Here is a 14,495-nt window from a genome sequence, read left to right as displayed (position 1 = left end):
GCATTTTCTGTTTCAGGGGGGCGCCTGCCTTCCTCAAACCGAGACAGATGACCTGTCCAAACTCATCCAAACCCGCCCAAACCCATCCAGACCCATCCAGACTCACCCAAACCTGCCCAAACTCATCCAAACCCACCCAAACCCATCCAAACTCACCCAAACCTGCCCAAACTCATCCAAACCCACCCAAACCCATCCAAACCCACCCAAACCTGCCCAAACTCATCCAAACCCACCCAAACCCATCCAAACCCACCCAAACCCATCCAAACCAAACTCATCCAAACCCACCCAAACTCATCCAAACTCATCCAAACCCACCCAAACCCATCCAAACCCACCCAAACCTGCCCAAACTCATCCAAACCCACCCAAACTGTATCAAACCCAACCAAACCCACCCAAACCTGCCCAAACCAAACCAAACCCACCCAAACTCATCCAAACCCACCCAAACCAACCCAAACTCATCCAAACCCACCCAAACCCATCCAAAACCATCCAAACCTGCCCAAACCCACCCACTCACCCAAACCCATCCAAACCCACCCAAACTCACCCAAACCCGCCCAAACTCATCCAAACCCACCCAAACTCATCCAAACCCACCCAAACCTGCCCAAACCCATCCAAACCCATCCAAACCCACCCAAACCTGCCCAAACCCATCCAAACCCACCCAAACTCATCCAAACTCACCCAAACCCACCCAAACTCATCCAAACTCATCCAAACCCACCCAAACCCACCCAAACCCACCCAAACTCATCCAAACCCACCCAAACCCATCCAAACTCATCCAAACCCACCCAAACTCATCCAAACCCACCCAAACCCACCCAAAGCCTGCAGAACCCAACAATTCCTTCCCCAGCCACAGCATCTCCGCGTACCTTCCTTGACGTCGCCCCTCTGGCAGCTTCCTCGCCACGAGTCCAAGTTCAGGTTCTGGAGCGCCTCCCTGGGGGATGGGAACGGGAATAAGCACCAACAGAACTTCGGGAAGCGGCGGCTCAGGGATGGGAATCCCCTACATCTGTGGGGTGAGCGGGAATCTCCCCCTCCCATTCCAGTTTCCAAAGGTTGGAAGTGACCAACATGAGACCCAGCAGCAAGGAGAGGGGTTGGGTGCCCAAAACCCTTAAAGGGATGGATGGATTTGCACAGAGCACCCCAAAGTTTTGGGAAAAGGTGTTTGGGTGTTCAAAACCCTTCAAGGGAGGGATGGATCCATACAGAGCACTCCAAACTCTTGGGGAGAGGGTTGGGTACCCAAAACTCCTCAAGGGACAGAGAATAGAACCCCATATGCATAGAACCCCAAACTCTTGGGGACAGGGATTGGGTGCCCAAAACCCTTCAAGGGATGGATGGATTCACACAGAGCACTCCAAAGTTTTGGGAAAATGTGTTTGGGTGCCCAAAACCCTTCAATGGAGGGATGGATCCATGAAGAGAACCCCAAACTCTTGGGGAGAGGGGTTGGGAGTCCAAAACTCTTCAAGGGAGGGATGGATCCATGAAGAGAACCCCAAACTCTTGGGGAGAGGGCTTGGGTGCCCAAAACCCTTCAATGGAGGGATGGATTCGCACAGACCACTCCAAAGTTTTGGGAAAAGGTGTTTGGGTGCCCAAAACCCTTCAAGGGAGGGATGGAACCGCACAGAGAACCCCGAACTCTTGGGAGAGGGATTGGGTGCCCAAAACCCTTCAAGGAAAGGATGGATCCATGAAGAGAACCCCAAACTCTTGGGGACAGGGGTTGGGCGCCCAAAACCCTTCTAGGGAGGGATGGATCCACACAGAGCACCTCAAAGTTTTGGGGACAGGCGTTGGGTGCCCAAAACCTTTCAAGGGAGGGATGGATTTGCACAGAGCACCCAAAAACTTTGGGGAGAGGCATTGGGCTCCCAAAACCCTTCCAGGGAGGGATGGATTCACACAGAGCACCCCAAACTCTTGGGGACAGGCGTTGGGTGCCCAAAACCCTTCAAGGGAGGGATGGACCCGCACAGAGCACCCCAAACCTTTGGGGACAGCGCACCCACCCCAAACCCACGCGCGCGCCCGGCCCGGGAGAGGAGTGCTGGGGCTGTGGGCGTTTTCCTGGCGGGACTGGGGTGGGAATGGCCCCCCACACCTGCTGAGGGCCAGCGAGAGGCAGGAGCCGTTGGCCCAGCCGCAGTAGGGGTCCCTGGCCAGCACGCAGCTGTGGCAGTTGTTGCGGTAGGCCCCGCACATGTCCATGGGCAGCTCCAGGACGCGGCTGCTGGAGCCCACGTAGAGCACGGCCTGCGGGAGGAGAGAGAGCACAGGGCCAGGGAAGGTCAGCGAGGAGCTGGAGGTGCTGGAAGGAGGCCAAGGAGGTGCTCCGAGGGTGGAGCTGCCCTGGAGCCAGGCTGGGAGAGCTGGGGGTGCTCACCGGGACAGGAGAAGGCTCAGAGCCCCTGCCAGGGGGAGAGGGAATTTGGAGTGGCAGGACACAGGGAATGATGGCTTCCACTGGATGGGATAGTGGGAAGGAATTGTTCCCTGGGAGGGTGGGGAGGGGCTGGGATGTGGTTGGATCCCTGGAAGTGCCCGAGGCCAGGGTGGGCATTGGGACTTGGAGCCACCTGGCACGGTGGAAGGTGGGACTGGATGATCATTAAAGGTCATCATAGGGTGATCACTAAAGGTCCCTTCCAACCCAGATAGTTCCACGGTTTCACTCCCAGAGCCCGGGGCTGGCACTGACCCACCCTTGCCCGTCCCAGCCCGCAGCAGGGACCCACCCTGGCGTGGTCCAGGATCATGGACTGGATGGGATCCTTGTTGGGGAACACCTGGATCTCCACGATGTTCTGCACCCCGTCTGGCAGCTCCACCACCTTGTGGATGGACCCCTTGTCTGGGGAGAGAGAGGGCACAGCCCTGCTGAGGCACCCTGAGAGGGCCTGACACCCAGAGAGGGCAGGAGCAGCACCCCGAGGGAACAGGGCTGGGATCCTCGGGGTTCCCCCTTCCCAAAGGGATCCCTTCTCCCCTCAGGACCCCCAGGTGACTCCTGTCCATCCCACAGCCCTTCCTGCTGGATCAAGCTGCCCAGGGGGACCCTGCAGGGCACTGGCTGTGTTTAGACCCAAATTCTGCAAATTCTCCATTACTCTGTCCCTGTTTCTCTCTATTTCAACTCTATTGCTCTGTTTCTCTATTTCTCTCTATTTCTCTTTAACTCTTTCTCTGTTCCTGTATTTCTTTTTCTCTCTGTTCCTGTATTTCTGTTTCTCAATTTGTTTCTCTGTTTATTCCTGTTTCTCTATTTCTCGTTCTCTCTTTAACTCTCTCTCTCTCTCTAACTCTGTTGCTCTATTTCTTTATTTCTCTCTATTTCTCTGTTTCTCTCTAACTGTCTCTATTTCTCGTTCTCTCTTTAACTCTGTTTCTCTCTCTCTGTTGCTCTATTTTTTTGTTTCTCTCTTGTTCTACCTCTCTTGTTCTGTTTCCCTATTTCTCTCTCTCTGTTTCTCTCTGTCTCTCTTTCTCCTTCTCTCTTTAACTCTGTCTCTCTCTAACTCTGTTGCTCCATTTTTTAATTTCTCTCTTTCTCTATTTCTCTCTGTCTCTATTTCTCTGTGTCTACCTCTCTAGCTTTGTTTGGCTATTTCTCTCTATTTCCCTGTTTCCAACTGTAAAATCCCAAATCCACCACGCATGAGCCCCAGTCCAACCCACCAAGCGCTCTTTCTCCACCACAAAATCAGCAATTTAAACCCCTGCGGGTCCCTCCACATCCCCCAGACGGGAGGCACCGGGACGGCTCGGGCAGCCCCAGAAAGCGACGGAGCCGCTCCTTGGGGACGGATCTCACCGACCGCGCCCGCCTCCCCCGCCCGGAGCCCGGCTGTGCCCGAGGTTCGGCGGCTCGGCGAGCGCACGGCCGGCTGGGCACGCAGCCCTGCCCGCGGGGAGCGTCCCCCGGGCGGTGTCGCCGCACCTGTGGCCAGGTAGAGGACGTTGTGGCGCTGCCCGTCGGCCGCGGCCACCTCGTGCACGCCGATCTTCTGGTAGCGGTGCTTGTTGTGGAACAGGGGGCTCCGGGACGGCGACAGCGGCTCCACCCGCTCCTCCACCTCGGGGTGGCTGTCGGCGATCTTGAAGGTCTCGCTCGGCGTGTGCTGCCCCGAGGGGACGCACTGCGGGACAGGGGACAGGAGGGGACAAAAGGGACCGGAGTCAGAGGGTGCTGCCCCGAGGGGATGCACTGCGGGACAGGGGACAGGAGGGGACACAAGGGAGCGGAGTCAGAGGGTGCTGCCCCGAGGGGACAAAAGGGACCAAGGGGACAAAAGGGACCGGAGTCAGAGGGTGCTGCCCCGAGGGACAAAAGGGACCGAGGGGACAAGAGGGACCGGAGTCAGAGGGTGCTGCCCCGAGGGGATGCACTGTGGCAGAGGGGACAGAAGGGGACAAAAGGGACCGGAGTCAGAGGGTGCTGCCCCAAGGGGACAAAAGGGGACAAAAGGGACAAAAGGGACCGGAGTCAGAGGGTGGTGCCCCAAGGGGACAAAAGGGGACAAAAGGGACAAAAGGGACCAGAGTCAGAGGGTGCTGCCCGAGGGGACAGAAGGGGACAAAAGGGACAGGAGTCAGAGGATGCTGCCCCAAGGGGACAGAAGGGATAGGAGTCAGGGGGTGCTGCCCCGAGGGGATGCACTGCAGGCAGAGGGCACAGAAGGGGACAAAGGCACCGCACCAGAGGCGGGCAGGGTGCTGAGGATGGCAGAGAGAGGGGACAGCTGTGCCCGGGAGTGTTGCCACTGTGCCCGTGCCAGGTGCCCTCTGCCATCCTCTCCTCGTGCTTTCCATGATCGGAGCCGTTCCAGCCTCCCTCCGTGTCCCGGGATCCCCCGGCCTCCCGCGGGGCGGCTCCTGCCCCTCCCCTCCCTCACCTGGCCGGGTTTGACCTCGGGGGCGGGGCCGTTGTAACCTTTGAGCCGCGATGTCCTGAAGACGTTGTCGATGTCCCCGAAGGAGTAGACACAGACGGCAGAACTTCCCCTGAGGGGACAAGGGCAGGCTGAGGGGGGACACAGCGCCCACCACCACTGCTCCAGCTGTTTTCCCGAGGGAAAAGAGGGCTGGAAGGGAGGGTTTGGGCCAGGGCCCCTCACCAGGTGTTGGTGAAGAGCCCGTAGACCTTGGAGCGCCGCCAGTCGCCCGCGGGGACGAAGAAGACGTCCTGGAGCCAGTTGAAGTTGCCCTTGGTGACGGGGTCCACGCAGATCAGGGTGGCCTTGAGGAAGGTGGTCCACTTGGAGGCTGAGAGGGAGCTGGTTCCTCCCCTGTCCTCCTGGGGGACAGGGACAGCGGGGAGGGAGTCAGGGCCCGTCCCGAGGGGGAACCGCGGGGCGCCGCCGCAATCCCGGCCGGGCGGAGCGGGGAATTCTCTCCCCTGCCAGGCTGAAGGACGAGGCTGTGCCCGCTCAGAGGGGCCAAACCAAGCTTGGGTGTGCCCATGGGGTTGGCACCTGCCCTGTCCCCCCCACCAGAGCTGTCCTGGCTGCCAGCCCATCCTGTCCCCAAGGTACCTTACACAGCTGGGCCACCCGGGAGATGTTCCGGGGCGCCTCGGGGCTCTTGTCCGGGTTGTCCTCGCGGAAGAAGTAATAAATCTTGTCCTGGTGAGGCTCCTCGTGCCTCAGCGTGGTGGCCTTGACAAACTGAGGGTCTGGGGGGGCAAGGGACAGAGCTTGGAGCTGATTTCATCCGGGAAGCCAGCGGTGGGACGCGGCTGGGGCCCAGGGGAAGGACAGCTCCGAGCCCAGGCTGCCCCTGCCGAGGCCTTGGGAAGGCTGAGCTGGAACTGAGACTAGGCTGAGCTCAAGAATAAAGCAGGGATTTATTAAAAGGACCTCCCCAATGAATCCACCTCGGGCAGCATAAGATGAAACCAAAAATGGTCCCCAAAATGTTCTGCTCCATTTGCATATTGGGAGTTAATTGCCCAATTACAGTTTCAGGTTATGAAATCACATCCTTCTTGTTTTTCTCTCTTCGGCCCATGTTGTTTATGCCCTTGGGGCTGAGATCCTGTTTTTCATCCCAATAATCCCCCATTTCTCCCTCTGGGAAGCCACCCTTCCTCAAGGCCAGGGAAGTGGAGCAGGCTCCTTTCCCCGTGTCCCCTCCCTGTCCCTGCCCCGGGTTTGGCCCTGGCTGGCCTGGGTTTGGCTCCTGCCCGCACTGGAAGTTGCCCAGCGCATTTTGCACAACCCAGTTTCCTCCCAGCCTCCTTTCCCCGTGCCCCAAGGACAGGGAAGTCACTTTTGTGCTGGTTTGGGACAGGGCTGGGGGGCAGCTGGCTCCCATCTGTCAGATTGAGCTTAGGGGGGCACCTGGGCAGTACAGCTGCACCACAAACTGGAGTTTCTGTCCAGGGCACGGTGGGGAGCAACATTCGGCCGTGCTGGGTCTGCCTCAGCACGGAATTCCATCACCAGAGAACCGAGAATCTCCGGTCCTTGAGGTTCAGAAGGTGCTTTAGGAAGATCAGGGACCCAAAACTAGCAATTGGTGACGGGATTGGCAGCCTCACACCAATAATCGTCACCGCTGGGTGTTGGCCACTCCTTGGCTGGCACTGGCTGTGACACCAAACAGGTGACAAAGGGCTGGGCTCCAGCTGGTCAAACCTTTGGTGACTTGGCTAAAGCAGCCCAAACATCCCCTTTTTGTCGGATTTATGGTTTTATCTGCATTGCATGAAGCAAGCAAAGCAAAACAAAGACGTTTTGCTTCATCTGACACCCCCACAAGAGGCTCTGGAGCTTCTCCTGCCAGCACTGGGGGTGGGGGGCAGAGTCCCGTGGGGATCCCCCCGGTGGGAAGGTCCCCCTGCCAGGAATGTCCCCCCAATGGGAATGTGCCCACTCACTCTGCATCACGGTGTCGCTGGTGTAGAGCTCCCCCCCGCCCCTCACGCGGCGGAACCGAGGGATCTTCCCGTTCTGCTGGCTCTTCTTGATGGTGGAGTAGATGTCCTGGCCTGTGGGCAGAGGGTGAGGAGGAGGGAAAGCAGCCAGGACGGCCTGGGCATGGCAGGGATGGCGGATGGGGAACGGGAATCCCAGCCCTGGCACCCAGCCCTTGGAGGGCGGCAGGGACAGATTCTGGGGAGGGTCCTCAAACTGGTCCCCACACCAGGCCTGGAGCAGTGGGAGCACTGCAGGCCCTTCTTCTCCTTCCCAGGTCACCCCTGACCCAAAACATCCCCGATTCAGGTCCCTCCTTGCCAGGTCCCTCTTGACCCAAAACATTCCTGATTGATGTCCCTCCCCCCAAGGCCCCTCTTAACCTAAAACATTCCTGATTCAGGTCCTTCCCGGGTCCCTCTTGACCCAAAACATTCCTGATTCAGGTCCCTCCTCCCAAGGCCCCTCCCCACCCAAAGCATTCCCAATTCAGGTCCTTCTGAGGTCCCTCTTTACCCAAAACATTCCTGATTCAGGTCCCTCCTCTCAAAGTCCCTCTTGACCCAAAACATTCCTGATTCAGGTCCCTCCTTCCACGATCCCTCTCGACCCAAAACATTCCCAATTCAGGTCCTTCCCGGGTCCCTCTCGACCCAAAACATTCCTGGTTCAGGTCCTCCTTCTGAGGGTCCTCTTGATCCAAAACATTCCTGATTCAGGTCCCTCCTTCTGAGGTCCCTCTTAACCCAAAACATTCCCAATTTAGGTCCCTCCTTCTGAGGTCTCTCCCCACCTAAAACATTCCTGATTTAGGTCCTTCCCAGGTCCCTCTCAACCCAAAACATTCCTGATTCAGGTCCCTCCTTCTGTGGTCCCTCTTGACCCAAAACATTCCTGATTCAGGTCCCTCCTTTCAAGATCCTTCCTGACCCAAAACATTCCTGATTTAAGTCCTTCCTTCCACGATCCTTCTTGACCCAAAACATTCCTGCTTCAAATCCTTCCCAGGTCCCTCTTGACCCAAAACATTCCTGACTCAGGTCCCTCCTCCCAAGGTCCCTCCCCACCCAAAGCATTCCTGATTCAGGTCCTTCTGAGGTCCCTCCTGACCCAAAACATTCCAATTCAGGTCCTTCTGAGGTTCCTCTGGACCCAAAACATTCCTGATTCAAGTCCTCCTTCTGAGGTTCCTCCTGACCCAAAACATTCCCAATTCAAGTCCCTCCTTCCAAGATCCCTCTTGACCCAAAACATTCCCGATTCAGGTCCCTCCTCCCGAGGTCCCTCTTAACCTAAAACATGCCTGACTCAGGTCCCTCCTCCCAAAGTCCCTCCCCACCCAAAACATTCCCAATCCAAGTCCCTCCTTCCCAGGTCCCTCCTGACCCAAAACATTCCCAATTCAGGTCCTTCCCAGGTCCCTCCTGACCCAAAACATTCCCAATCCAAATCCCTCCTTCCCGGGTCCCTCCCCACCCAAAACATTCCTGATTCAGGTCCCTCCTTCCCAGGTTCCTCCTGACCCCAAACATTCCCAATTCAGATCCCTCCTTCCCAGATCCCTCCTGACCCCAAACATTCCCAATTCAGATCCCTCCTTCCCAGATCCCTCCTGACCCAAAGCATTCCCGATTCCCAACGTTCCTCCCACGCAGAGCCCCCATCCCACGCCCCAGTGGGACTCTCCCACCTCTGTCCTGAAGGGATGTGCATTTCCACGGAGACAAAATGAGGAGAGCCAAGGGGACAAAGCCCTCAGAGCAGCCTCGGGGGGCTGCTGTTTGTCCCAGCACAACAAAACCGCAGGAAAACGGGAAAGCATCCCACTAACCATCGACAACGACAAGGGTGTTGGAGTCAGGGGTGAAGGGAGCGATCCCTCTCCCATCCCAGGGCAGGCTCTCCTTCCTCTGCGTCTGGGGAAGGACAGAAGGGGCTGCTGAGCGGGCTGGGGCCGGGTTTTCCCCGGCCGGGGCGGGGGAAGGGCGCGTACCACATTCCAGCAGGTGGGAGCGCAGGCGCCGGTGCCGCACACCAGGAGCCCGTCCCCGTAGTGCTCCACCAGGGTCAGGTAATTCCGGCTGTCCTCCTGCGGGGGGAGAGGAGCCCGGCCGTGGCACAGAGCCCCCTGCGTCGCGCCGCTTCCCAGGAACTTCCCGGGCTGTCCCGCCTCGCCTCATCCGGAGGGAGCTCATGAGGAGCAGGGGCAGCTCCTTCAACCCAAATACTCCAGCGCCCCCATCCCGTTATTCCCTCCTTCAACCCAAATACTCCAGCGCCCCCATCCCGTTATTCCCTCCTTCAACCCAAATACTCCAGCCCTCCTCATCCTGCTGTTCCCTCTTCAACCCCAATCCTGCCCATCCCATTATTCCCTCTCCAACCCAAATCCTCCCCATCCTGCTGTTCCCTCTTCAACCCAAATCCTCTCCATCCTGCTATTCCCTCTGCAACCCAAATCCTCCCCACCCCGTTATTCCTTCAATCCCAATCCTCCCCACCCCGTTATTCCTTCACCCCAAATCCTCCCCGTCCCATTATTCCCTCTTTAACCCAAATCCTCCCCATCCCGTTATTCCCTCTCTAACCCAAATACTCCCCATACTACTGTTCCCTCTTCACCCCAAATCCTCCCCACCCCATTATTGCTCTTCAACCCCAATCCTCCCCATCCCGTTATTCCTACAACCCCAATCCTCCCCATCCCGTTATTCCTCCAACCCCAAATCCTCCCCATCCCATTATTCCTCTTTAACCCAAATCCTCCCCACCCCATTATTCCTTCACCCCAAATCCTCCCCATCCCGTTATTCCTTCAACCCAAATCCTCCCTATCCCGTTATTCCCTCTTCACCCCAAATCCTCCCCACCCCATTATTCCTTCACCCCAAATCCTCCCCACCCCGTTATTCCTTCAACCCAAATCCTCCCTATCCCGTTATTCCCTCTTCACCCCAAATCCTCCCCACCTCGTTATTCCTCTCCAACCCAAATCCTCCCCATCCCATTATTCCTTCACCCCAAATCCTCCCCATCCCGTTATTCCCTCTCCAACCCCAATCCTCCCCACCCCGTTATTCCCTCTTCAACCCAAATCTTCCCCATCCCATTATTCCCTCCTTCACCCCAAATCCTCCCCATCTCGTTATTCCTTCAACCCCAATCCTCCCCATCCCGTTATTCCCTCTCCAACCCCAAATCCTCCCCATCCCATTATTTCTTCAACCCCAAATCCTCTCCACCCCATTATTCCCTCCTTCAACCCAAATCCTCCCCATCCCGTTATTCCTCTTCAACCCCAAATCCTCCCCAAATCAACCCCAAATCCTCCCCGTTATTTCTTCAACCCCAAATCCTCTCCACCCCATTATTCCCTCCTTCAACCCAAATCCTCCCCATCCCGTTATTCCTCTTCAACCCAACTCCTTCCCAGCCCGTTATTCCTTCAACCCCAATCCTCCCCACCCCGTTGTTCCTTCACCCCAAATCCTCCCCATCCCGTTATTCCCTCTCCAACCCCAATCCTCCCCATCCCGTTATTCCTTCACCCCAAATCCTCCCCACCTCGTTATTCCCTCTTCACCCCAACTCCTCCCCACCCCGTTATTCCCTCTCCAACCCCAATCCTCCCCATCCCGTTATTCCCTCTCCAACCCCAATCCTCCCCACCCCGTTATTCCCTCTCCAACCCCAATCCTCCCCATCCCGTTGTTCCCTCTTCACCCCAAATCCTCCCCATCCCGTTATTCCTTCACCCCAAATCCTCCCCACCCCGTTATTCCTCTCCAACCCCAATCCTCCCCATCCCGTTGTTCCCTCGCGGGTGGGACCTACCGAATTCCCAGAGGACAGGCACTGCCCTTCATTTCTCACTGGGAACTCTTCCTAGGAGAAAGGAGAGGGAAACATTTCCATTCCTGCTCTTCCAATGCCACCAGGCGTGGGCTCAGCGCGCCACAAGGTCACCAAAACCCTCGAGGTGTCCTTGTCCCCCAGCCCAGCGCCTGGAATCCAGCAGGAAGGCCGGGCTGGATGCCAGGGACGAAATCTGAGCATTGCAGCTCCCAGTTCAGAAAGGATCCCGGGCTGGAAACAGCCAGGGTGGATTCAGAAGGGATCCCAGGATGGGAACATTTGGGATGGATCCAGAAAGGATCCCTGGATGGGAACATTTGGGATGGATCCAGAAAGGATCCCTGGATGGGAACATTTGGGGTGGATCCAGAAAGGACCCCAGGATGGGAACATTTGGGATGGATCCAGAAAGGATCCCTGGATGGGAACATTTGGGATGGATCCAGAGAGGATCGCTGGATGGGAGCATTTGGGATGGAGCCAGAAAGGATCCCATGCTGGAAACATCCAGGGTGGATCCAGAAAGGATCCCAGGCTGGAAACATCCAGGATGGATCCAGAAGGGATCTAAAGCTGGAAATATCCAGAGTGCATTTAGAAAGGATCCCCAGAAAACATCTAGGATGGATCCAGAAGGGATCCCCTGGATGGAATATCCAGGATGGATCCAGAAACGATCCCAGGCTGGAAACATCTGCCCTGCGGGGCAGTGAGAACCTCGGAGGGATCCCACCTGCCCCTGGCCAACAGAGGAGATTTAAACCTAATCCTAATCCTAACTCCAACTCTAACCCTAAACCTAACTCTAACCCGGAGGGATCCCACCCAAGGTAGAACCTGCCCATGGACAACACAGGAGATTTAAACCTAATCCTAATCCTAACTTCAACTCTAACCCTAAACCTAACCCTAACCTGGAGGGATCCCACCCAAGGAAGAACCATGGCCAACAGGGAAGATTCAACCCCAACCCCAGCCTAACCCTAACCCCAACCCCAACCATTCTCTCCTGCTGGGATTTTGCTCATCCCAGGCTCATCCAGGCCTGGAATGTGGGCTGGGAGATGGATCCTGGACCCTTTTTTCGGGGTCTTGCTCCGAGCCCGTCGGCGGCGCCTCTCACCGTGTAGTTCTCACGCGTCGCAAAGTCGTAGTAGTAGAGCCTGCCCTCGCCCCCGACGTAGATGGAGGAGGTGTTTTCCTGGTGGAAGAACACTGGGAACCTCTCCCTCCGCGGGAACACATATTCCTTGGCACCTGGGAAGGGCACACACCTCAGGGAGCTGCTCTGGGGGCAGCTACAGATCCCATCCCTTCCCGTGCCCTTGGAGGATGGCCAGGGTTTGGATCCCAGAAGGGATGGACAGGGTTTGGATCCCAGGAGGGATGGACAGGGTTTGGATCTCCAGAAGGATGGCCAGGGTTTGGATCCCAGGAGGATGGACAGGGTTTGGATCCCAGGAGGATGGACAGGGTGTGGATCTCCAGAAGGGAAGGAGAGAATTTGGATCTCCAGGAGGGATGGACAGGGTTTGGATCCCAGGAGGGATGGACAGGGTTTGGATCCCAGCAGGGATGGACAGGGTTTGGATCTCCAGGAGGGATAGACAGGGTTTGGATCTCCAGGAGGGATGGACAGGGTTTGGATCTCCAGGAGGATGGACAGGGTTTGGATCTCCAGAAGGATGGACAGGGTTTGGATCCCAGGAGGATGGACAGGGTTTGGATCCCAGGAGGGATGGACAGGGTTTGGATCCCAGGAGGGATGGACAGGGTTTGGATCTCCAGGATGGATGGACAGGGTTTGGAACTCTAGGAGGGATGGACAGGGTTTGGAACTCCAGGAGGGACGGACAGGGTTTGGATCCCAGGAGGGATGGACAGGGTTTGGATCCCAGGAGGGATGGACAGGGTTTGGAACTCCAGGAGGATGGACAGGGTTTGGATCTCAGGAGGGAAGGAGAGAATTTGGATCTCCAGGAGGGATGGACAGGGTTTGGATCTCCAGGAAGGATGGACAGGGTTTCTATTCCAGGAGGGATGGACAGAATTTGGATCTCCAGGAGGATGGACAGGGTTTGGATCTCCAGAGGGATGGACAGGGTTTGGATCCCAGGAGGGATGGACAGGGTTTGGATCTCCAGGAGGATGGACAGGGTTTGGATCTCCAGGAGGGATGGACAGGGTTTGGATCCCAGAAGGGTTGGATCCCAGGCCAGAGCCCACGTCTGACAGATGAAAGTTTCCCCATCCCAAACCATCCCCCCCAGGCTCCATGTCCCAGACAGGAACAAAAAGCGACAGCCAGCTCCCAGACGTCCCAGCCGGCAGCAGATCCGCCCGTCTGCCCCTCTGCCCTTCCTCTTTCACATCCCACCTCCTCCAGCCCCCCTTCCCTCCAAACCCGCTCCGTTCCCGCTCCGTGGGGCGGACGGGGCCGGCCCTGCTCCCGCCGTGATCCCGCAAACCGAGGGGTGTGCGGGGATCCCTCCGGGGCTCGGGGCTGCCCTCTGCCCGGCGCTCCGAGCTCTCCATTCCCGCTCTTCCCTTTCCCAAACTCAGCCGCCTCTGCCCTGGGCAGCGCTCCCAGCGCTCGGCCAACGGCGGGGAGCGCCGCCGGAGCTGGCAGCCGGCACCGCCGGGCAATTAATTAGCGGCGCGTGGCTCTTAATTGCCACGGGCTGGCGCTTGGCACTGCCCAGCAAGGTCGGAGATCATCGGGGCGCTGAATTCCCGCTGGGTTTGGGGGGTTATTCCCATCTCCTGCGGGTCCCTCATCCCTTAAAACAAGCAGGGTTTCCCCAGCAGGGCTTGGGGAAGCTGCCAGAACCGCCCAGGTTCGGGCTGGGGACACGGCGTGGGGACAGCTCTTTGTGCTCTTCCCGCGGGACCATCCCTTCCTGTCCCTGCGCCCTGCCCAGCTTTCCCGGTGCCCAAAGGTTCCGAGAAACCAGCGAGCCCGAGGAGCTGGCACAGAACCTTCCAGGCTGATCCTGTAGCCAGGCTCGGTCCCAGCCTGCCCAGGACGGGCACAACCCCCTCCACACCCTCTCCCTTCCCAAAAACCCCGCTCAAGCGCCGTGACCCCATCCCCAACACGCCTCGAGGGGTCCCTCACCCCTTAAAACCAGCAGAATTTTCCCAGCAGGGCTTGGGGAAGATGCCAGAACCATCCAGGTGCGATTTGGGGACACAATGAGGGGACGGCTCCCCTGGGACCCTCAGCCCGACTGATCCCGGTCCCCGCCCGCCTCTGTGCCCAAAGGTTCTGAGAAACCGCTGAGCTGGAGGAGCTGGCACAGAACCTTCCAGGCTGATCCTGCAGCCAGGCTCGGTCCCAGCCTGCCCAGGACAGACACAACCCCCTCCACACCCTCTCCCTTCCCAAAAACCCCGTTCAAGCACCGTGACCCCATCCCCACCACGCCTCGAGGGGCTCTGCCCAGACCTCCCCAAACTTTCCTGTCTTTGAAACCCCAGCCCCTGAATCCCTGCTAACCCAGGCAAATCTCCAAGCTTCGACTCGGAGCTCCAAGCTCAGCTCCCCCTCCTCTCCCGCTGCCCTGAGGCTCCTTCGGGGGCTCTTCCCGAGATCCCCGAGCCCCGCTGAGCTGCGAGCCGCAAACAAAGCCGCCCTAAACAATCATTTGGCCGGCGCCGAGGTTGTTGTTTATCCTGCAGCTCCCC

At 57.9% G+C, this 14,495-nt stretch overlaps 1 protein-coding gene across 2 annotated transcripts in view; it reads right to left on the bottom strand.

Annotated features, from left to right (window-relative positions):
- SEMA7A (semaphorin 7A (JohnMiltonHagen blood group)) overlaps positions 1 to 14,495 on the bottom strand; it is a 33,334-nt gene that overhangs the window by 1,836 nt on the left and 17,003 nt on the right. The window contains exons 2-13 of one of the 2 annotated variants that reach the window (XM_084213690.1): positions 11,932 to 12,065; positions 10,788 to 10,838; positions 8,947 to 9,042; positions 8,785 to 8,869; positions 6,917 to 7,027; positions 5,571 to 5,710; positions 5,154 to 5,332; positions 4,970 to 5,040; positions 3,977 to 4,175; positions 2,775 to 2,890; positions 2,141 to 2,292; positions 894 to 961 (exon numbers count right to left, since the gene is read on the bottom strand). In XM_084213690.1, the coding sequence (XP_084069816.1) occupies positions 894 to 961; positions 2,141 to 2,292; positions 2,775 to 2,890; positions 3,977 to 4,175; positions 4,970 to 5,040; positions 5,154 to 5,332; positions 5,571 to 5,710; positions 6,917 to 7,027; positions 8,785 to 8,869; positions 8,947 to 9,042; positions 10,788 to 10,838; positions 11,932 to 12,065 (1,402 nt within the window). Of the gene's footprint in view, positions 1 to 893; positions 962 to 2,140; positions 2,293 to 2,774; positions 2,891 to 3,976; positions 4,176 to 4,931; positions 5,041 to 5,153; positions 5,333 to 5,570; positions 5,711 to 6,916; positions 7,028 to 8,784; positions 8,870 to 8,946; positions 9,043 to 10,787; positions 10,839 to 11,931; positions 12,066 to 14,495 lie in introns of both variants that reach the window. The other variant, XM_084213691.1, reaches the window with a different exon arrangement.

Source organism: Fringilla coelebs (genome assembly GCF_963513975.1).
Source record: "Fringilla coelebs genome assembly, chromosome: 12".
Taxonomy (NCBI): Eukaryota; Metazoa; Chordata; class Aves; order Passeriformes; family Fringillidae; genus Fringilla; species Fringilla coelebs.
This window is presented reverse-complemented; position numbering and strand designations above follow the sequence as displayed.